This window comes from Typopeltis vanoorti, chromosome 20 (genome assembly GCF_054136105.1).
Source record: "Typopeltis vanoorti isolate ZY-2024b chromosome 20, IOZ_Tvanoo_1.0, whole genome shotgun sequence".
Lineage (NCBI taxonomy): Eukaryota > Metazoa > Arthropoda > Arachnida > Uropygi > Thelyphonidae > Typopeltis > Typopeltis vanoorti.
The window spans coordinates 21,003,672-21,026,182 of NC_143568.1; the positions used below are offsets into that span (position 1 = coordinate 21,003,672).

Here is a 22,511-nt window from a genome sequence, read left to right on the forward strand (position 1 = left end):
AACAATAATTAATTTTTACAAACTGTATGGAAAAAAGGATTGGTATTTCTCTTACACTGTGTTAGTTCAAATCTACACATGCCAGAATTAATGTACAAATTCGTTTTCTGTCAGGTTACCAAAACCTTGTTCATTAGTGTTATCTACAGTATTTTTAAGAATGATTTGTCTCAGCATTCAGAATATAGGTTATGCTTGCCGTAAAAAATTTCTGTATTTTGTTTTCACAAAGCTTATATTAATATCTGAATTCTTTTACGCAGCAAGACGCAGCCAAGCATAGGTAAAAGAAGGAGACAAAGAGATGAGGTGGATATTGCTGTTCTCGACTTTGGCTCTTAATCCAGCATGCACATCAGAGAAAACGGCGACGTTCTCCACTTGAAAACAGATGATATGATTCCAGGGCGTCTCTATCCCTATGATCCGAACAAGTGGAGCCAAATGGATTATCCACCTAAAGGAGAAAACAGAAAGACTGGAATGGACACAGTACCAAGGTACTTCAAGAACTCCTTTGCCTCATCTTCAATCAGTGGGGTCCGATCTATGTTTGGTTCTGACAGCATTTGTAGAAGCTTTCTGTGGACGGTGGTATTTTTTGTCTGTCTTTCGGGTTATTCTTACCAGGTTGCTACATTTCTCATGGAGTACTACCGGTACCCCACCGTAGTAGCCATCTTGGTAGATAATGACGGAGACACTGTCATGCCCAGTGTCACACTGTGCAACCGCAACAGGTATGTTCCCTTTTTAATCTAACTAAACAAATTCTGATATAACCTTTCTATTAAATTAAGGGGATAAAAATCCCTTATTATTTTACAGCCAGTATGCGAAACTCTAAAATCGAAAACTACGATCTAAGAGTTTCATGCCGAAGAACTATCGGCGAATTCAAGCGTAAGTGACCACCTGGTAGTACCACACCAAGGCAACTCGAAGCAAAGGTGGAGCAAGCCCCCCCCCCTAGGAGGGAGCTTGCTCCACCTTTGCTTCGAGTTGCCTTGGTGTGGTACTACCAGGTGGTCACTTTTTTATCCCCTTAATTTAATTAACTTCGCCAGGGAGGGAAAATAGCCGTTTGGCTTTTCATCTTAATAATCTTTCTGTTTCTATAATCTAACTAAGAAAACCATCATATGTGAAACAGGAGTTTCCTATAATCGGAAAAACATAAAACATAGTCATAGTTTCCTTTATATTTTTATGAAAATCGATTAGATGATTTGAGTTCTAGCAGCGACATAACTAGAATTTATATTTTGTAAGCTTTGAAACAATATGCATTTCAGCATTTTAGGGACGTGTTGAATAATCTGCTGAAGAGAGTTTTGTTGGCCACAAAAGCACTCAACTGTTGCAACTTCTTTTAATGGTGTTTCACTGTCTGGTCTTGTTTCCTCCATCATAAATGATTATGTTCTGAGTTTCAAAATTTCAATGGAAGAAATGTTGTCTTGTAACATATTCAAAACTTAATGCCCAACGGCATTAATTTCACGTTCTGACTGTTTGGCAGTCTATTTCACTGTGTTTTGTATTTATATAACCATATACGTATCATCGGTGATTGTTCGCACTGAGTAATCTCCTAAACGGCAAAAGCTATATCAACCCAATTTTGTTTGATTCCTTATGACAAATAACCTAACTGTATGGTTAGGTTAGCTGTCTTTTTTACATAAAAAAGATAGATGGAGTGGAAGGGTGCTTCCGAGCATTTGGATTTGTTGTTTAGTTATGGTAAAACATCTAAAGCAATGAGTCGACTTCTCTCAAGTAGATTTATCTCTCTCTCTCTTATGGATTATATTAGATGTGCTTCCATCTACAGGTCTATACTATCTAAAGAAAAGTTTAACGCCTTCAACTGGACAACTCAGCTTCGGTTGAAGCCTTGAAGAGCCGTTTGAAGATTTGACGTTTCCATTATACCGTTTATTTAATATCTTTATTGTAATACTTGATGATTCGTATAAAATACTTCTGTTGTTCACTACATATTACATTTCTAGTAAATCAGTGTTGTGTCTCTTGTTTCTAGTGAAATAATCCAGTTTTTGTTTTACTTTTAAAGGATCAAAATGACTGAATATTGCCAGATTTTTCCACAAAACTGTACCGACAACAGAACAGATTTCGAAGTAAGTATTACTTTTTATAATGTTCTGTTATAAAACACTTGCTTTGCATTATTTGAATAAAATTGTCGTGTGTGGAAAGTCCGTATTAGAAAACTTAAAACATCATAATATAGAGAGACATTATGATGTCCGAAGTAAGGTGACAGCAAAAAACGTGCATGCTTAAAATATGCATAAAACTGTGACTGCTTTGTAATGCTCTTCATAAGTTATTATTCTATTTCGGACAGATTCCTGAATCAGAAATCTTGAATATTACACAGAACTTTGTAATGCAAGGACGTGCTAATAGACTACGATATTTAGGCCATGTCATCAAAGACATGGTGATTGACTGCAGATATGATGGGTACGACCTTCTAGGTACAGAAGACTGTTTACGGTAGGTATGATAAAACATCCTTGATGGTATTTTAATAATGAGTCTCGTAATGCAGTTTATATATAAGTACCACACACGAAGGTTGTTGCATCAATCAAGAGAAGCAGTGAAAGTGTAGTATTTGTTTAAGAATTTCATAATTATATATGGGTTCTATTCTTCTAAAAGAGAATTGCCATAATCTCTTGATTAAATTTCTGATCAATCCATTTTCACCTCTTTTATAAAAGAGTTGAAAAAAAAGACATCTCCCATTGATATGCCCAGAAGAGCTGTAATTTAGATTCGAAACAAGAATCAAAATTATATATCGAACGTGAACATATCCTACAAATAAAAATATATAAAATGACAATTATAATTGTGTTGCTTTGTAAAAGGATGAACCTTATGGTTGCTTTCGTGAAGTTTATTTACGCTCTCTTGCCATTTACAAATTACAAATTTGGCTTCTCTGTCACTCTAGCGCCCTGACCTTTTTTTTTTGAAGTTTGCTGTATCAAAATAACTTATAAATAATAGGTTCAAATGATTTTTATTATAAGATAAAATGTGAGAAGCATTTTGAAAATTTATGTACGTGAAGCATTGGTAATCTAAAAGTTTTTCTTTGGTTTTTTTGGCTGATAAGATAAAAGTGTCGTAAATATTTTGAATATTTCTAACTAAATATTACTAATATAAACATTCAAATAGTCCTTTGAATAAAAAAGAAATGTTATAGACTTTTAGCTATAGTTTTTGATTAAGCAGTGCGAAGTGAAATTTCAAATAAAATAGTAATGTGATTGTGCTGTAATTTTTAACTCTTTTCTAGGTAGGTTTAGCATTCAAAAATAAATAAATAAATAAATAAATAATCCCCGTACTTTGTTGTAGTGCGTATTTTTGTAATGCTATTTTAAATCAGTATTTGACACGGACATTTTTTCAGTCAAAACTTTTCATGTACCTATTATAATTTAGTTTTTTTGAAAAATGTTAAATAGAAAATAATTTTTATATTATTTCTTACACATTTTTTCTTTGGCCGAAGTACAAAACATTTGCGTTTTTAAAAAATTCCTATTTTTCAAAACACATGGAAGGAAAAATTGGTCTTTGTTCTCTTCCCACCCCAAACATCGTTTTCTAGATCCAGTCTGTTATCTGCCATCCTGAGGGGAAGTATATTGCCTCTTCTAATGATCGTAAAATATCATCTACAGTACGTTGAAATTTGTAATGAGCTTTCTCATCTCTTTTCCTTAACCAACTTCTTCGTAATGCCTCAATAAAAATGTATACAATAATTTTATAATTTATCTTAAATTACTTAATTCAAATTTTATGCTTCTTTCTTTAGGAATTTCGTACATTTCTATGATCCAGATTTCGGTAATTGTTACACTCTCCCTCCAGTTAATCGATACAACGAACTCATACAAGCCAGGGAACCGGACTTATGGCAGGAACGTACGGGTAAGTTCGGGAATTTATAAGCTCGGTCATTTATTTTATGCAAAGTTTAATACTTACTAAAACTCTATTTTCTTTTCATGCAGAACTGCAGCTTGTGCTAAATGTGGAAGCTAAAGAACATTTGGAAAGTCATCGAGAACCTTCGGTACTCATCACCGTACATTCTCAAAACTTTCTTCCTGATTTGTTCTTCGACGGAATAACGTTACGACCTGGATACATATACGACCTTGGTATTGAAAGAGTAAGTGCCTTAAAATTATTTAAAATCACCTTGTATGTAAGCAAAAATTTTTGACTAAGTATTCGAACATAAATAGACATTTCCCTTAATTGGTAGGTAGTAATGGCGTCATAATATTATCAATCATATTTTATGTATAACTTTTCATAACATTCGAGAAATTTACATCACTTTACAGTAACTCAAATTGTCAATTCTGTCTAAAACGGCAGCTATTATGATGTGAACTTCTTTGCCATCTTCTCTCGCTTAGATGTTAATTGCCTTCTGTACAGCTGCTAGCTTCGTATGAATTCCAAATACATTCAACCTTAGAACACTGTTCTTAAGGCTGTCCTAACACACTAAGCGGCTATGGCAATGCCTAGGAGCGGCAAATGTTAATACTACAAATGTTATGTTACATATTTTCTTGAATTCAGAATGACAAATAATGCCGATAGTGACAGTAACTGATAGCGATGAAAAAAAAAATATATATAATAAGGTTTTGCGGTTGAATTATATTCACGTCTGAGCTACTTGTATATAGAGGTTAATGACTTCATATCACTTGCCTTAGTATGTATCCCATACTAATCACGTTATCACGTCAGACGTGAATATATTTCACGCGCAAAACTTTGTTTTGCTTACTTGGGAAAAGGATTAAAACCAATTATTAAAACCAACAGGCTTTCCTCCTCCAGCTGTACAGATCTTGCAGGCAGAGATGCTGAAGCATTCACCATCACTAATGACCTTACACAACTCGTTCAGATGTCAACCAGAATACCTGATAACCCAAACCACTTTCCGAACACCCTAGACCTCTTCCTGACCAATGACAATTTCAAATACACAGTGAATGTAGACGGCCAGTTAGGCAATTCTGGCCACAACCTAGTGTTCATCTCCTCCACCATGCAACAACGCTTACACAGACACTCCCATACAAGAGTAGTTTGGCATTATAACAGTGCCAAGTGGGACAGTCTCCGCAACTTCTATGCCTCATTCGCATGGTTAGAGTATTGCTTCCGACCTTTCAACCCAAACACATGCACTGAGCTCATAACCAAACTAATCCTCACTGGCATGGAATCATACATTCCCCACATTACTCTGACCTGCCATTCACTAACTAAACCCTGGTTTTCCAAAAGATGTGCCAAGGCAGTACAAATAAAAAAAAAAAAACATACCATCACTGGCTCAGATCAAGAACCCCATCTTCCTTTAGAACTTATAGCCAAGCCCGAAATAAATACAAACAAAAAACAATCAATGTTTCCAAAACAGAGTTCGAAAGAGCACAAAGCAGGAAATTATCAGCCTGTCCAAATGGCAGCCGAGCCTTTTGGCCTCTCACCAAAGCAATTGGCCGTAACTTCTGCCTAACACTATTCCCACCTCTGTCATATCCAAATGGCTCCATTGCATCATCTCCTACAGAAAAGGCAAATCTCCCGCACAATGGCAAATGTCTCCCAACCATTCCAGATGCCCTGCATACAATGCCCACTATATCCTTTTGCCAGAAAGAGATCAGCAATACACTGTGTAAATTAGACACAAAAATGTCTCTCGGCCCTGATGGCATTCCTCCAATTGTCCTGAAGATTTGCGCACCAGAACTGTCTCCTGTCTTATGTCGCTTATATATACTGTCTTACTCCACTGGTATCTATCCCACAGCCTGGAAATTGGCCTATATTCAACCCATTCCTAAAAAGGGCGACAAGTCCTGCCGTCCAACTACCGCCCCATCTCGCTCACCTCAGTCTTGTCTAAAGTAATGGAAAATATCATCAATTCCCAACTCCTAAACTATCTTGAAGCTACCTGTCTAAACGACCGCCAGTATGGATTCCGTCGCTGCCGATCAACAAGAGATCTGCTCATATATGTCATCCATTTCTGGTCAAATGCCATGGAGAAGTTTGGCAAATCTCAAGGGGTTGGACTTGATATTTCCAAGGCGTTTGACCGGGTCTTGCACAAGGGCTTACTAAGCAAAACTGCCATAGTTTGGTCTATCTTAAGACCTCTGTAATTGGATTGCCAGCTTTCTGTCTGGACGCTGACTATGGGTGGTGGTGGATGGCTCCTTATCCTCTCACCATTCAACTAATGCTGAGGAACCCCAGCATTAGTTGAACCCCACCATTCAACTAATGCTGGGGTTCCTCAAGGTTCTGTCCTCTCACCAACCCTCTTCCTACTATATATCAATGACCTACTTCAGCTTACTTCCAACCCAATACACAGTTTTTCAGATGACAGCGCATTGCACGCCTCCCTTTCTTTTGATAAACCTTACTCCACACAACTCATCTCAACCTACAAATCAGCAACCACCACTGCCCTCAATTCAGACCTCTAAGCCATCCTCCAATGGGGTTCAGATAACCTCGTCAACTTCAACGCTAGTAAAACCCAGTTGTGTCCTATTTCCCATAAAAAGGAACCATTTTCCCAGTATTCGTTTTGACGATACCCAAATTTCCAGACAGTTTGAGATTTCTCTTCTTAGAGTTATCCTATCAAACCACTCCTGGCATGAACACATAACAAACATTGCATCCTCAGCTTATAAAAAACTAGGATTTCTCTTTCACTCAAGACGTTACTTCACCCCTGAACAGCTGTTAACCTTATAGAAATCACAAATCCGCCCAACCATCGAATACTGCTCCCACATATGGGGTGGATCCCCCAAAAGCTCCCTCAAAAAGCTCCACTCAATACAGAGGAGAGCAATTAGACTTATTAATGACCCATCTCTTACCAACTCACTCCCCCCCCCCCACTTTTGCACAGACGGTCGGTCTCCGCACCATGTGTTTTCTACAAATATTTCCATGGAAAATGTTCATCCGAAAGAGCATCAATAATTCCCCCACTTAGTTCTAAGCTCATTAGAACACGTGCAGCTGCTGCTGCTGCTCAACATCCCTACACAGTGCATTTTGAAACCCACAGGACAAGTTTCTTCTCCTCCTCCTTCGTCCCTGCAACCGCTATACCATGGAAGAGTCTTCCCTTGATGTGTTCCCTAGGGAATACAATCTACAGTCATTCAAATCTAATGTGAACAATTGATTTCTTTCCTTCTTTCCCGACCCATACACGGTAATAATGTACTATTGGTTGATCTACCAACCTCTCGTGTATGGGCTAAAAAAATTAAAATAAAATAATTTTTTTTTAATTTCTTGGTATCTTTAACGTATATTACACCCAAGGTAAAAGAAACTCTCTACATTTTTCTCTCATCCACAGATATTTATTAAGAAGGTCAAGCACCTTTTGTCTACTTGTATATGAGTTATATATGACTTCCGCATTACTTCAACTTGGTATCTCTCCCGGATCCCGGATCTGGCTCCCACTGAAGAGACCTCAATAAAGGTCGAAACCGGTCTGGGTAGTGGCCCTTCCCATTATGCATTGCATTATACACGCCTGAAAGGGGGTGTGCTTTGCATTATGGATACGTACTAAGGCAAGTGATATGAAGTCATCAACCACTATATACAAGTAGCTCAGAGGTGAATATATTTCACGCGCAAAACTTTGTTTTGCTTACTTGGAAAAGGATTAAAACCAAGTATAAAATTTCTTGGTATCTGTAACGTATATTACACCCAAGATAAAAAAAACCTTTCTACACACACACACACACACACACACATATATATATATATATATATATATATATATATATATATATATATATATATATTTTTTTTTTTTTTTTTATTGTGAACATAACAATCTTATATATACAGGATTAACCGGTTTTTGGTTCACTGCAGTCAGGCAGAGAAGTTAGACTCTCATACTCTGGTTGAGGTATGTTACGTCGATGTCACTTATAAGGTGAATTACATATATATATTTTTAGATTAAAGCCATTAAGAGATATTTGGACATGATACTGTATAAGAACATAAAATCTGACATGCATGTGAAGAACACAGGAGTTACTATAGCAAAATATTATCTATTTACATGAGAGTGCCAGCTGATTAATTTTCGCACTGTAGCACAACAATCCTTCTTCCCCCTTTCTTTGTGGGGGTGAAGATGTCACTTCTATGCTGGAAAGTGGATTATAATGCAGTCGCCCTGCTCAGCCAGGAATTGATTCTTTGGATTCCAGTCTTGGTGGAAAAGATCTAAGGTGTTGTTTTGCCTATGGTGGTGATGCTTGTGTAGGATCCGACTTCTCACCTTTTGTTTGAAGGCTACAAGGAGTTGGTCAGCTGCCTCTCTCTGTGAAGTTGCTGAGCTGTCTGGTCTTGTATGTCTGAGGTAGAAGTTGTATATTACCGCTTTAGCGGTGATGAAGAGGTAATTGCAGAATGAATGATTATTTTGACTCCGCATGGACGAAATTGAAATACTCCTCCTCTGTGAAGACTACCACAGGTGAGAGCTGCCATTTCCCGAGACAAACTGATTAATTGAGTGTTGACTGGGCATTCGAAGTAGATATGCCTGACTGTTCCTAATTGGTAGCAGAACAGGCAGTTATCTGAGACCGTTTGAGTTAAAGTTTCGTAATATAGTTGGAGTGGGTAATACATTGTGCCACATTCTCCACTGAATATCTGCGTCAGGTTTGATGGCTCTTGTGCGATATGGCAGGTACCATTGAAATAATGTTTGATCAGATGATGCAGGATTTTCCAGTAAAGTGCTTTGGTTCGACTGTTGTGTTAGAGTGCTGTAGATTTTGTTGGTGTTGCTGGGTGTAAGTTTCTCCCATGAGGTATTGGTTTTATCAGAAAGATAGGCGCCAGATCTTCTGAGTTTGGAGGGCTAAGCCCCTCTTCAGTTATGCTATCAGGTATAGAGGCTTGAAAAGCGGCCTTTACAATGTGTGTCTGTTCAGACTGATTTCCATATTCCAAGTGTTCGAGCGATTTTGGAAAGCGCCAGGTGAGGCTTGGAGAAAGAATGTCACCCAAGATCCTCACGCTTCGCCAGCTCCATGGAGGAAAGAAAATATCTTTCTGAGTGATCGGGCTTCTTACCATCGTGTTGTGGAAGATGAGTTCCATGAGGATTTCAGGTAGGGATGCTGTCTTCACTGTGTGCTGGAGGTTTAGCTTCTTCCATCGTCGAAGGGCATTTTTGTAGAAGTTTGTTAGATTTTCTAGCACGTGAGCTGTTGTCATTCTTAAGGTTGTGGAGAGAAAGAGAAAAGAGAGAGACCTCTAGTGGCAGAAGTGAAAATATATTCAGTGGTGCATTTGTGTAATATTTCCTGTTGTAGGGTATTAAAGAGAAATCGAGCGCGGAACGTTGTTATCCTGTTGTCAATGGAGGTCAAATTTTGTCCTCCATCTTTGAGAGAAGTACATAGCTTGGAGAAAAAAGCAAGTTTGTTTCGTTTCATATGAATCGATATATGGTTGACTTTATTTGTTTGATGAATTGCACTGGTGGCATGAGAATCTTTAGTGTATGCCAAAGGACACTGGTGGCTATTTGGTTAACGATTACCTTTCTCCCTTGTGTGGAGGCAGAGGCTCGTATTGCTGCCTACTTTCCTAGTACTTGCTTGAAACGTTTGTTTAGTGTTTCCCAGTTCTTATCCACATAAGAGGGCGTGCTTCCTTGGTAAATCCCCAGGTATTTGTTTCCCTCTGCGTACCAGGCACCAGACATCGGGGAATCCGTTCGGTTTGTCCATTTGCCACACCACAGTCCTCTGGTTTTATGTGTGTTTAGTTTGGCTCCTGAGGCTGCCTGATATTGTTGGTATGTAGTTTGTATGTTATGGAAGTCCTTTTCTTTGCGGGCTATGATTGTAACATCATCAGCATATGCTGTCAGGGTTATGGTTTGGTAGGGAAGTTTAGGACAGGATGCCCTAAGCAGCATGCTGAGTCTACACAAAAAGGGTTCAATGACAATTGTGTAAAGAGAACCAGAAAGTGGACAGCCTTGTTTAATATCTCTTCTGTATGGTACAGTTATGGTAAGCCTGTTGTTTATTTTCATGCAAAAGTGTGCCTTGGCATACAACATCTTCATAGAATGAATGATGCCTGAGCCAAAGCCAAAGGCTTTCAAGCAGCTGAAGAGGTATAGGTGTTCAATGCGGTTGAAATCTTTTTCTTGGTCTAGCGTCACAAGACCCATTGTTTCACTGTTGTTGTTGTTGGCTATACTTATGAGATCCCTTATGAGGTGTAAGTTTTCGTGGATAGATCTTCCAGGGATGGAATAGCTCTGATGCCTATTTATTATTTCGCTCAGAGCGGGTTTAAGTTTGTTGGCAATGGCTTTTGATATAATTTTACAGTCGGTGTTTATGATAGAGATGGGTCTCCGGTTTCCTAATTTCGTCACGTCTCCTTTCTTTGGAATGAGTTTAATAACAGATGTTGTCATATTGAGTAGGAAGCCATTGGTATTCGAGTCGACAAATACGCTGTGGATTTTACCAGTCCTTCTGTTCACAGAAGGACTGGTAAAATTCAGTGGTTAGCCCGTCTATGCCAGGAGATTTATCTTTAGGTAAAGAGGTGCAGGCAGTTGTCAGATCGTGTAACGTGATGGGGAGTTCTGTGTTACACCTTGTTGTTAGTGAGAGTCTTTTCACATCGGAGAGAATTATATTCATGGCCTCCATAGATGTTCAGTTGGCTTGGTATAAATTTTTGTAGTACTGCAAGGTATATTTCGTCATGATTTTCTATGATGTTTCCACTATCTGGTTTAATAGCAGATATAGTGGTGCACTCTTGTTGGCGTTTTTCTAGTGAGAAGAAATACTTTGCGGGTGCATCTGCGAAGTTAATGTGTTTGCATCGTGCTCTCATTAGTGCTTCTCTTGCAGAGTGCGGGACTGGTATTCCTCAGATTCTGGATGATGCAATTGCTGCTGTTGTTGCAGATTTTTAAGAACTGAATACTTATTCAAATTTCTCTGGTGACTATATTTTTAGGTAAATACCCTAACTTTAGATTTAAAGAGTTACCACCACTCGGAAATTGATTGGGAAGTAGTTATCTCTCTGATGAGAATTTCGATATAGATTTTGGATGTTCTCAGATATTCTGTATCCATTAGTAGGCTGTTGTTAAATATCCAGTATGCTCCTCCTTTGTGTTTGGTGTGTCCAGGAATGCAAATGCTAAGAAGGATGGAATCATGGTCTGATGCATGAGATGGATGGTATGTGATTTTCCTGATGTATGGTATAGTGTGCATCGATGTGTAGTATCTGTCGAGCCGTGCCTGGTATAGGACGCTGGTAGGACCACCTTTGGTTCGCTAGGAGAATACTTTCTCATGTGGGTGCAAGTGTCTGAAGGAGTCAGTCAGCTCGTAGTCATTTATTACATCTTGGAGAAGCTGAGCTGGTGAGTGTCGATGTTCTTGGCATTGCGGTCTGTCTATTGCAGGACCCAAAGTGCAGTTGAAATCCCCTGCCAGTATGATGTGGTCATTGACCTTGCTGAGGTGGTTTCGGACAAACCCTAGTACCTACACTGCAAGCTGTTCATTTTGTGGGATGTATATGTTAATGATATATATTTTCTTTCCTGTCTGAGTTGTGATGAGTGCATATATTGCACACCCAGGAATCGATTATTTCTAATTTTAGAACGCTGTTTTGGTGCATTCTACCAAGCAAATATCTTTAACATAGTAACCAAGTATGGTTAACGTAGTATATACGCAAGGTAAAAAACTTTCTACATCTTGCTTTTATCCTGAGATTTTTATTTAATAAAATTTATAAGCTCTGCATTACTTCAACCTTGGCATTTTTATGTCTGGCTCCCACTGACGAAACCTCAATAAAGGTCGAAACCGGTCTGGGTAGTAGCCCTTGCCTTTAATGCATAGTTTCATACATCTCCGCATCTTCTTACATCGAAAATACTAAGGAACGTGATCGGAGCTTATTCCACCTTTACCACGAGTTGCCTCAGACTTGCACTACGTGCAGGCGCAAACTTGACTTACTTGTCTGTTTGCTTACTTGGGAAAAAAGGATTAAACCTAGCTTATAAAAATGTATAATCTAGGTTTAATATTTAATTTAATAAATTTTAATTTAATAAGCTTGGTATCTTTAACATATATATATATATATATATATATATATATATATATATATATATATATATATATATATATATATATATATATATATATATATATATATATATATATATATATATATAATGCAAAGCGCACATCCTTTAAAAATGGTGTCACACTTTGTCGAGAGTTACTTCATGCGCGAACAAAGTTTGCTTATATTTGGATAACGGATTAAACAATAATATAATTTCTTTGGAAGTTTAATTTAATTTATTTAAATAAATGATTCAACTTCCTAATGGACGACGTCGCTATTACAATAACGTGATTAAAAATCGCACCTTTTTATCATTGTTTATAATTTCCTTACTTGTTAAAGATTATCTTGGACATTTTGAACATTCAAATTGACCACGTCGAGAGGTGACCGTCAGGATAGAAGATTCAACGGTCTTATTCAAGGACACATAGCAAATTAATTGTGAAAATGTGTATTTTATGTGAAAGAAAAACAATGAATCTTGCGTTGTACAATATGACATTTAGTATTTTTGAAACATATTTTGGTTTAATTTTAGAATCCATTGAAGTATTGAAGCATCACAATTCTTTTAAGATTTCTAAATTCTGTATTTTAAACTGTAAAGCATTCTCATTGCTATGTACAATATATCTTTTTGTAGGTGACTGTTGAGCTACTTCCTCTTCCTTATTTAACAAACTGTACCAAGATGGAAGAACTCCCGTGGTCTTCTAGGAAACAAAAGACTCCTAGGGTAATGTATTTTAATGCCAAAATCGATTTTAAATTTTCTTTTATTCTATTCAGAAATGCATACCCAGTAAATGGTATAATTAACTAGATATTGTAGTTCATTTTACATGGAACACGAAAACTTCAAGGGATTATGATAGGAATTTTAGAATTTAAAAAACCTTGTAATCATAGGTTAGGTCTCTGACTATGAATGGTTTCCCCGTTACGGCTCAGAATTTTTTTAAATGTTGAAGAAAATGATTCGAGAGCTTACAGTCAAAAGTTTGACACTCAACGGTATACTCACGCTTTAGTAGCGAATGACATCTATTGGCTGCAAGGCCTCTGTTGGAATCGCATGCGAGAAAACTTATTAGGGAATTTCAACTGAAAAGTGAGTTACCGTGTATCAAAAGTTTAAAGAATAATGGATCATTTTATTAGTAAAATAAAATAATTTGTTGTCATGCTGCTAAGTTAATAATATGAAGCATTGTTATTGCCAGATGTTGAGTACAGGAACCACAATTCGTCTTTATATTGCATGTGAAGTAGGTTCTTTATGTTTATGGAATAGGTCTTGGTTGCTTTATAATATGCATTATTATAATTACTTGTACTTATAATTACTGAGGTCTGATTTCATATGTGATAGTTATTGTTCGCTATTTTATTTTATTTTATTTTATTTATTTAAGAATAGTGTCTTATTATGGTAGTGTAAGATTTGGAACAGCAAAAGACAATGGTTGGCATATATTGATGGTTGGAAAAGGGGAGTGCTATTTCGGATCTCCAGAGATGTTCTCACCAGAAACTTTTTTGCAGTGAGTTTAATTTTTTTTTCATTGGATATATGGTGTAGAACCACAGAAAGATATACCATTTCTCTGTAGATTCACCTAGGGATTTGTAGATGACTTTTCTAGTACTTGGGGATAATTAACTAGATATTCGTAATTGTATCCTATAAAATCCTATAAAAATAAAATTACAAAAATATCCTTAACCGCCAACGATATTTGTGTATTATAGGTTTACAACTGTACACGGTTGGGATACACATAAAAAAATCTGCTTCCATCCGAGGGTTTATAAAGATGATGAGTTGAGATTTATTGCTGTTCAGAGTGACAGAATTATTATTGAGAGCTCTACTCCAATCATCCGGAATTCGTCCCTCTGTCCAGGCCTTCTGAACTATGCAGTGCAGCCACTGTGAGACTTTTATACCTCCATACTTCAGCATTTCTGGTCGAATATCATCTATTCCTGGTTCTTTAAACACACTTGAAGCCTTTCATGATTTTTTTACTTCAAGTATGGATATGTATTCCTGACTGCATGCAGATTGAGTGTTTTTTACCACTGTGATATCACTAATTGCTTCATTTAGCAATTTTTCAAAGTAATTACTTCATACTTCAAGGATATCTTTTTCTCTAGTTTTCATGTCACCCTTGTCATCTTTAATTCCTTTTACAGCATTCTTTCCCATTTCTGAGCTTTTTCAATAGCCTCCAGAATATCTTGCCACCTTCTTGATATTCATTTTTTATGTTCTTACAAAAGTCTTCCCATGACTTTTGTTTAGCTAGTTTTATAGAATGTTTAGTTTTCTTACATTTGCCTCTTTTTATCTCTAAGAGCACAAGCTGACTTATTTCCCAGGAACTTTTGATATGCTTTCTTCTTTTGCTTCACTGTCTCTTTAACTTCCTGTGTCCATCATGGAGTTCTGATTTTTCTATCCTTGCAGACAACCTTACCACATGCCTCTCTGAACTGAATCAATCAGTGTTTTCTTCAGGGCTTGCCACTGAATCTCCAAGGTTTGGTTCCTGTTATCAAACTGTTTATATTTTCTTCAATAATGTTTGTGTATTTCAGTCTATAGTTCACAGCTGAGAGCTGCTCAACTTTCATTCGCTTTAAACTTTCTTACATGTTCTTCTTTTCAACATGAAATTCAATTGTATCCTGCTCAAGACTAAACGGTGATCACTTCCAATTTCAAATCCTCTGTATACTCTAGTGTCCTGCACCAGGGAGAAAACATCACTATCAACATTAACATCGTCAATGAGACTTTTCTTATTCCTTGCCTCTTCTCTCCATGTGAATTTGTGCACATTTTTATGTTGGAACATGGTGTTAATAATAACCAGTCCATGTCCTGAGCAGACATCCAACAGGTATTTGCCATTATTGTTAGCCCTGCTATTTTCTCCAAATTTTCCCCAAATATTTTTGTATGTCTGACAATCATTTCCTACTCTGCTATTTAGATCCCCAACAAGGATCAACTTTTCCTTTTTCATTGTGCCAGTTGCTTTTTCTAAAGCATCAAAAAATTCCTCCACTTCTACCTTAGTAGAACCTTCTGTGGGACCATAGGCACAAATAAGTCTCATTGTCCAGTTCCCCATTCTCATATTTGCCCACATTACTCTACTTGAGACTGCCTGCCATTCAAGAAGATTAGCCTCCTATTTAGTGTTGAATACTATGGCTATTTCTTCTTTTCCTTGATTGTCATTGCCTGAATAACATTTTATATTTATTGCTCAGAAAGATTTCACCAGTTTTTGTCTTTTTTATTTCAGTCACCCCTATTATGTCGATCTGGTACTTATCTAATTCCTCAGCTAGCTCCATTTCTTCGTCATTCAGGATGCTTATGTTGATAGTACCGATCTTGAACTCTTGTGACGTTGAGTTGGGATGTGTTTTAGGTTTTGTTCCAGTAGCTGACTTTTCGCTGTTTGTCCTGGTTCCCTGGCGAAAACAACTGGGGCCCTTGTTTACCGGGAGACGCCCCAGCCGGCATGAAATTCTGTCATGTTGTACCATCATTTTGTATTTTGGTTTAAGCCAATAATAATACAATTTGGTCGGCTAAATCTCAAATTTCCAGCCCATCCTTATCCATTCAGTATCCAGGTGGATACCTAACAGGGTGCACCACGAGAAGGTGAGGATTGGACATTAGGTTCGAAGCCCTGGTCAGTTCTCCACATTCCTTTAAAGGCTATGTGGAGGTCTCCTTTTAGTTATACAGCTTTGACCCTTAAGCACCCCTGGGTAACCCTTATTGTCAATAATAATAACAAGACCAGCAATAATAACATTAAGTTCATATCGATGTTGGCTAAATTTCTTTCATTGTTTCCACAAGTTAAAGTTACAAAGTTTTATTAAAACCTGTCCATATGGAGGATTGCTTAATGTGATGACCGAAAGACTGGAAGAGAGAGGCCTAACTGGTGCATTTTGTGAAACGCACCTAAAAGCATTTAATGGGTTTGTAAGGTATTTATTTTTAGAAAAATCTTTTTTAAAAACAAAATAACTAGCTTTTATTTTACAAAAAATTAGAAGAAAATCCTTATTCGATCAAAAATAATGCAAAACAGAATGTTTCTGCTGTCGAAGTCCAAATACCAAATTACTAACAAATCTCATTCTTGGAAGCATACGGTATTAACATTACATAGCTTGCATGATTTTTTTAATGAAAACATTTACAAATTTTAATTTTTTTTGTTTGTGCTTTCTCAATAAACATTGTTTTAATAAATATTGTTTACTTTTAACAAAATACAGGTAACTTCGAAAAAATTACAGTTTATTAAATAACCACAAAAACCTTTTTTTTAAAAAAAAAAAAAAAAAATCAAGTGCAGCATCCCTTTGTATACAGACCGGATGCCAGAATCTGTTGAGTCGGTACTGCATGTGTTTCTGTGTGTAAGCTGAACTTTTCCCATCTTTCCCCTGAGAGAATGATATCATTTAAGGATGCCTCTTCCAGTTTTCTTTAGATTTTAACAAAATGATTGCATTCATATTTTTGTTATTTTTATAGATGTGCACAGTCGAGTGCTCAGATTATTTTCAGTGGAAGGATTGCAAATATGTCACGCCAGATGTTGCTGCATTCTATGACACTTCACATTATGGAGAACGTTGGACTGCTGAGTCAGTCACAAAAGGTAATAATGCCACTGTCATGGATTATATAGTTGCGGGTTCATTAAGTGGTAATGGTCTGAATGTTTTAATTTATAGGAAATTTAATGTAATCATTAAGTATAGATGGTATCTCGTTTTTACTTTAAGATTATCAATATAATACTGTAACAAACATGCGGTTGAATATGGATAATAAAATTTTGATTGCTTTTATAGATATGAAGGAATGTGCTAAAAGGATTGGCGAAGAGACTAAAGAATACTGCAGGAAAACCTGTGGGCTCCCATGCAAGTAAGAACATCTGATACAATATGTATATATTAATAGGATTGGATATAATTTTTGCGAATCCTAATATTGGACATCTGTGTCAGATATCTGAGGCTTTCCAACTAAATTTGTGTTTTTATATTGGTCATCGTAAGCGATATTCTTGCGATGTTCTTCTATGCATTAGATATGAGAATTCTCAGGTTAATGAGATATATTTTTTTAAATGTCTATGGGGATGGCCGTTGCACGATTCTGTGCTACATTATAGACGGCCTTGTTAAAATATAAATATGTGATGCCCATTCCACTATCCAATTGCTCTGTGGAGTGTAATCTCAAATATGCTGTTATATAAAAAATGGAAAAGGAAAACAAAGAAAGACCTTTATAGGTTCTGTGTTCGAAACGGAGTAGAGCACTTTTTTTCTAGCCTTATTTTAAACCAGTTGCCAAGTTGGTCGATCTTTGGTGCAAGTATGGTTTTCTCCAACATACTCGGAGTTTTAATCCCACAACTTATAAATGTGATGTATAATTCACATTATATTTCATACAATAATATATGCATAGTCCTTTTAGACAAACATGATAAAATACTCTTTTTATGTTATTCATGCAAACTCAGCTACCGGATGACGAAGAGCCGAGGCTGGCTACTTGCTGATTTCCAAAAGTTCCTTCAAGGAATGAAAATACATTAGAGGATTTATTTTGTATATTTTTGACCGTTCATTAAATTCATCTTCACAACTTTGCAAACTGGAATTGGTTGTAATGAAACGTAGTGAAGAAGTTATCACTTTATTCTATCAATATCTCACACTAGTTGTCTGTAGAGACAAGTATAAATAACCCTTTTCCTGTGTTCATTGATTGCTATCTGCCAATTTTTCTTGGCTCGCTAGAGTTTCTCATAATTACTGCATTCACTCCCTTCTACAGCATCATCTTTCAATCACACTGGAATGCTCAGTTTGTTTGACACGAAGGGGAAAATTACTACATCTTTTCAAATTCATTAGGTATTTCACTAAAGAACAGAACTCAGTGAAAATTACAGTAATTTAATAGCATTTCAAGAATAACCTTTCTGCAAATAAGGTATATTTTAATGTAATAGAGCATTTTAAATTTAGCACATCTCTCAACATCAAATTTTGATGTTTGACAAACTAGTTGATGTTAAATTAGCATTGTGTGTGTGTGTGTGTGTGTGTGTGTGTGTGTGTGTGTGTGTGTGTTATTAAAATACTTTCTTTTTCTTTATTTTGCCAGAGACACCTACTTTGATGTTACTATAGAATCGGCACTTTTTTCCAAGCACAAAGAAGTAAGTAATAGTAAATATCGTATTTAGCAAATTATACCAGAGTAATCACATATTAAATATAAAATCACATCTTATCACATATAAAATCGCAGAGTAATCACATATTAAATATAAATCCAAAATGTGATTACTCTTCCTAAAACACAATGATAACAAAATAATAATAAACCACAAGGAAGAGTGTGATTTTGTTTTATTTTGGAATTCCAGTAAAATTTGTTGATTCGCCCCAATTTTAGCTTAAACTATATGACTTCAGTGTGCAAAATCAGGATCTAATTCAGTTGAAACTACAACTCTGCACATGTGCAGAAAGTTGCCAAATCAGTAGAGGACTTATTGCTAACATTACGGGACAGCGTTAGTGTAAGTGCTAAGCAAGATAACTGGATATAACTTCTTGCACAGTATGGAAGGCTTTACGGAAAATACTTCGGTATTATCCATACAGAATTCACGTGGAAGCTAAAACCACATTCCGTGAAAGGTGGAAGGACATTCGAACTCACAGAAATAAATGACCAGTGGACGTGAAATATCCTGTGGAGAGACAACACCTGCTTTGTGAATATCCATAAGTTATTCTTCTTTGAAGATATCCACTCTGAAAGTCTTGCCTCTGTTGGACCAAGATAATGGACCATGATGGAAATCATGGTTATTCATGCAGTTCATCAGAAAGCATGCTCAGATCGATTATGCCCAAGCACATATCACATGACTCGATTTGTTGTGCAAGACCTGTTGCCAAGGCATATCACCGATAGCAGGATAATGACTCGATCATCCTCTTATTGATAAGAGGTTGATCACTTGATCTTGGCCAACAATGTGCAACTCCGTCCCCCCCCCGACACCCCCCTTTCTGTAGTTACTGGCTATGGGAACCTAAGACCATAATGTACCATTACACGGTTCTTACTCTTGTTTACCAGAATGATAGTATCACAATTATCATCGCTCTCTAACTTTTTGGAGACCGTTGAAGACATTATATTTTTAATTGAACACATCGTATTTACCAATGCATATCCATTGAACAGTTTTTTTTGTTTTTTTCTTGTAATGATGGCCCAGCAAAACATCTTTGGCTTCCTCAGATAACAGTACCATTTATTCCTGGTGGTATACATATAATTTTGTCAATGTTTATTGGACTATATGTACGAAGGTGTGCTAAAAAGTTGTGATAATCACCATGAAGGAATCGAGATGTCTGGCATGTCATCTTATGTATCCTAAAACAAAGAGAACAAATTATTACAATTTGATGAAACATGGGGGTTAAAGGGTTTTAAGATATGTTCTTTCTTGTGGTTATATCAGTTTTGTTCTAGGTATTTATGAGAACTTTTCAGCCCCCCCACCTCGTTTGTGAACAAAATTTGACTTCGATCTCAGCAGAAAAGTGCTCAAGATATCTTTGAATTAAGACGGTTTAATTATAAAAAAAATCTTTATATAAAACTGTGTATTTATATGTATTAACAACCAACAATATTTCGATATTTTTTATTCTTTGGCTTTTAATTTATAATAAATTGGTATCATTAAAAGTTAATAAATCCGTAACTGCTACTACTTTGGCTGCATAAGGGAAAAACATTTCTGTTATGAAGTCGAATACTTCTAATTCCAATTTAAATATGTTCTGCTTTCGTGTAATGCATTAGATGGATAAACTAGATTTTATAAATAGCTATTTTTAAGATGGATGTAGATTAATAAATTATTGAAAATGTTTATTATTGAGCACTGTATGTACCAGACTTCTGCAGAATTCAGCGAGATTTATTCAAATTATCTTCTTTTCTGCAGCTCTCCCAAATGGAAGAGTTCGGTAAATTTAAGAATGAGCTCAGCTGGGATGTTATTGAGTAAGTAGTCCTTTATTGTTTCTTCTGTGGATGAGAACAATATCAAATAATAACAATAATTAATTAAGGTCACATGGAATCAGTAAGATTTCTCTAAAACTAGACGTCATTTTATTAAATGTTGGGAGCAAAAAATCGTCAACATTTAATAAATAATGCTATTAATAAAAATTAAAAACAAAATAAAAAGCGATTCGGCATTCTTTTTTAATTTACTTATTATTATTTTAATCTCTGGTTTCCTTCTGAGATCTATATTTATTTCAGTGCGAATATTGTACAAGTCCATATCAAGTACCAGACCGTGGACCACAAGATATATCGTCATCAGCCAAGATTCAATGTACGAGTTTCTCTTTTTAACACATTTGTTTAATTATTGTACGAATTTTTGGAAAGTCGAATTATAATGAATTCGAGAATCACCAGAAAATGCTATTTTTGCTTATATTACTCAAAATTATAAAAAATATTTTAGCTGTATAAACTATCATTACCTCTCTATTGAAATTTATTTCTTTAATGATTATTTTTGTTTTTCCTTTAGAGTATGGAAATCTTTAGTATCTTAGGAGGTTATAGTGGTGTCTGGCTTGGCATGTCGTTGCTCAATGCGTATGAATTTCTGGAAATCGTTGTTCTGGGACTGAAATTTTGGTTACGAGGACGTCAAAGAAAGATGAAGCAAAAAAATATCAGGAACATAAAACGAAAAATGTTCAAGACAGGACGGATATCTGCGAAAAGATACTCGATTACTTCCTTTTAAAGTGCTTTATCTCGAAGATCACCTGTATTTGGCGAAATGGGCACTTGTCTAAGTGGAGAGAATTTTTTTTAGCACTAATATTTTTTACCGTAAATATTATATCGCTAACTCTGTCTTTATTCAACAAAAATCTGACCATCTCTAAATATCCTGCATTTGCAGTCCCCTCAGTAATTGTAAATTGAGATTGGATTTAATACTCTAATTCAATTACAATATGTAGTGATTTTTTGTTGTTAAACTTTATAAATAAATAGCACTCTCTTACAAATTCATTTTAAACTTTAAAAAATTTAAACGCTAAGATGTTCGAATAAAAAATAAACTATTATTGTGTTGCACTAATTGAGCACATGAACGATCCCTCACCAAGGAAAGCGGATAATTAGGAAATCTATTATAATTTTTTATATAGAAAGAATTTGTGAACACTAGTATCAATCGTAGGTTTTCAGTATGAATATGTTGAATGTGGCGTCAATTTCAACCAGATTGCACTACACATAAAAATGCCAAAGTTGACATACGAGAATTAATTTGTTCTTAAGTAACTCCGGCACACTAGCTGATATCTTCAGTAAATGAAGAAACTGAGTGATAGCAGGCATTTAGTGTACAAAAGTGCAATATCTCATCAAGACGCCTCCATTGCTAAGTTGCCAGTAGTTCGCGATATTTGCTCCACAGTCTGAAAGATATGTCTCAATTCCATCTAGGATAAAGAACCTTTATACGAGTTTTCAAACGAAGATTACCGAGTGGCTGGCATATCCGCTCATCAACCGACTGGCTATGGATTAAAATTATAACATGGGCGCGGATGTTTTGTGAATGTATTTAAGTGAGAGACGAATTTCATCGTCTGGTGTGAAACCACCATGCTGGAGGCCTTAGTTAGCTTGAAAAAACTCCATGTTTAGTATCTATAAGGATTTTCTTATTGTATAATCTTTATTACAAGTACGATAACAATACTATTGTATAATATAGGTTAACAGCCTTTTGTGGATGTGAATTACATTAAAAAAAGATTAAGCGATCTCTATGTAAATGTCAAAGTTCATCATCTTGCAACAACGCAAGATGATGAACTTTACGTTTATTCATCCAGATGAATACACGTAATTAACAGGCAGAACATAGCCTTAATTCCGCCGGTCATAATTCTAAACAACCTCATCAACCCGAATTGCATGGTAACCATTTAATCCAACTTATTGTTGCTGATGACAAGTTAAA

General features: G+C 36.0%; 1 protein-coding gene across 1 annotated transcript; it reads left to right on the top strand.

Annotated features, from left to right (window-relative positions):
* Positions 1-348: 348 nt before the first annotated feature.
* Positions 349-21,067, top strand: LOC150095273 (acid-sensing ion channel 4-A-like). The gene is made up of 8 exons (XM_090410634.1): positions 349-740; positions 2,081-2,147; positions 2,378-2,529; positions 3,875-3,990; positions 4,074-4,234; positions 12,974-13,066; positions 16,916-17,042; positions 21,051-21,067. The coding sequence occupies exons 1-8, from the start codon at positions 349-351 to the stop codon at positions 21,065-21,067; spliced, it is 1,125 nt and encodes a 374-aa protein (XP_090266760.1).
* Positions 21,068-22,511: the final 1,444 nt, after the last annotated feature.

What these genes read in the sequence shown, in the direction of transcription:
- LOC150095273 (XM_090410634.1), top strand. Translation starts at nt 349, where the DNA reads ATGCACATCAGAGAAAACGGCGACGTTCTCCACTTGAAAACAGATGAT. An exon ending in ACACTGTGCAACCGCAACAG is followed by an intron (nt 741 to 2,080) that starts GTATGTTCCCTT and finishes TTACTTTTAAAG; the next exon opens with GATCAAAATGACTGAATATT. An exon ending in GGAAACAAAAGACTCCTAGG is followed by an intron (nt 13,067 to 16,915) that starts GTAATGTATTTT and finishes TTATTTTTATAG; the next exon opens with ATGTGCACAGTCGAGTGCTC.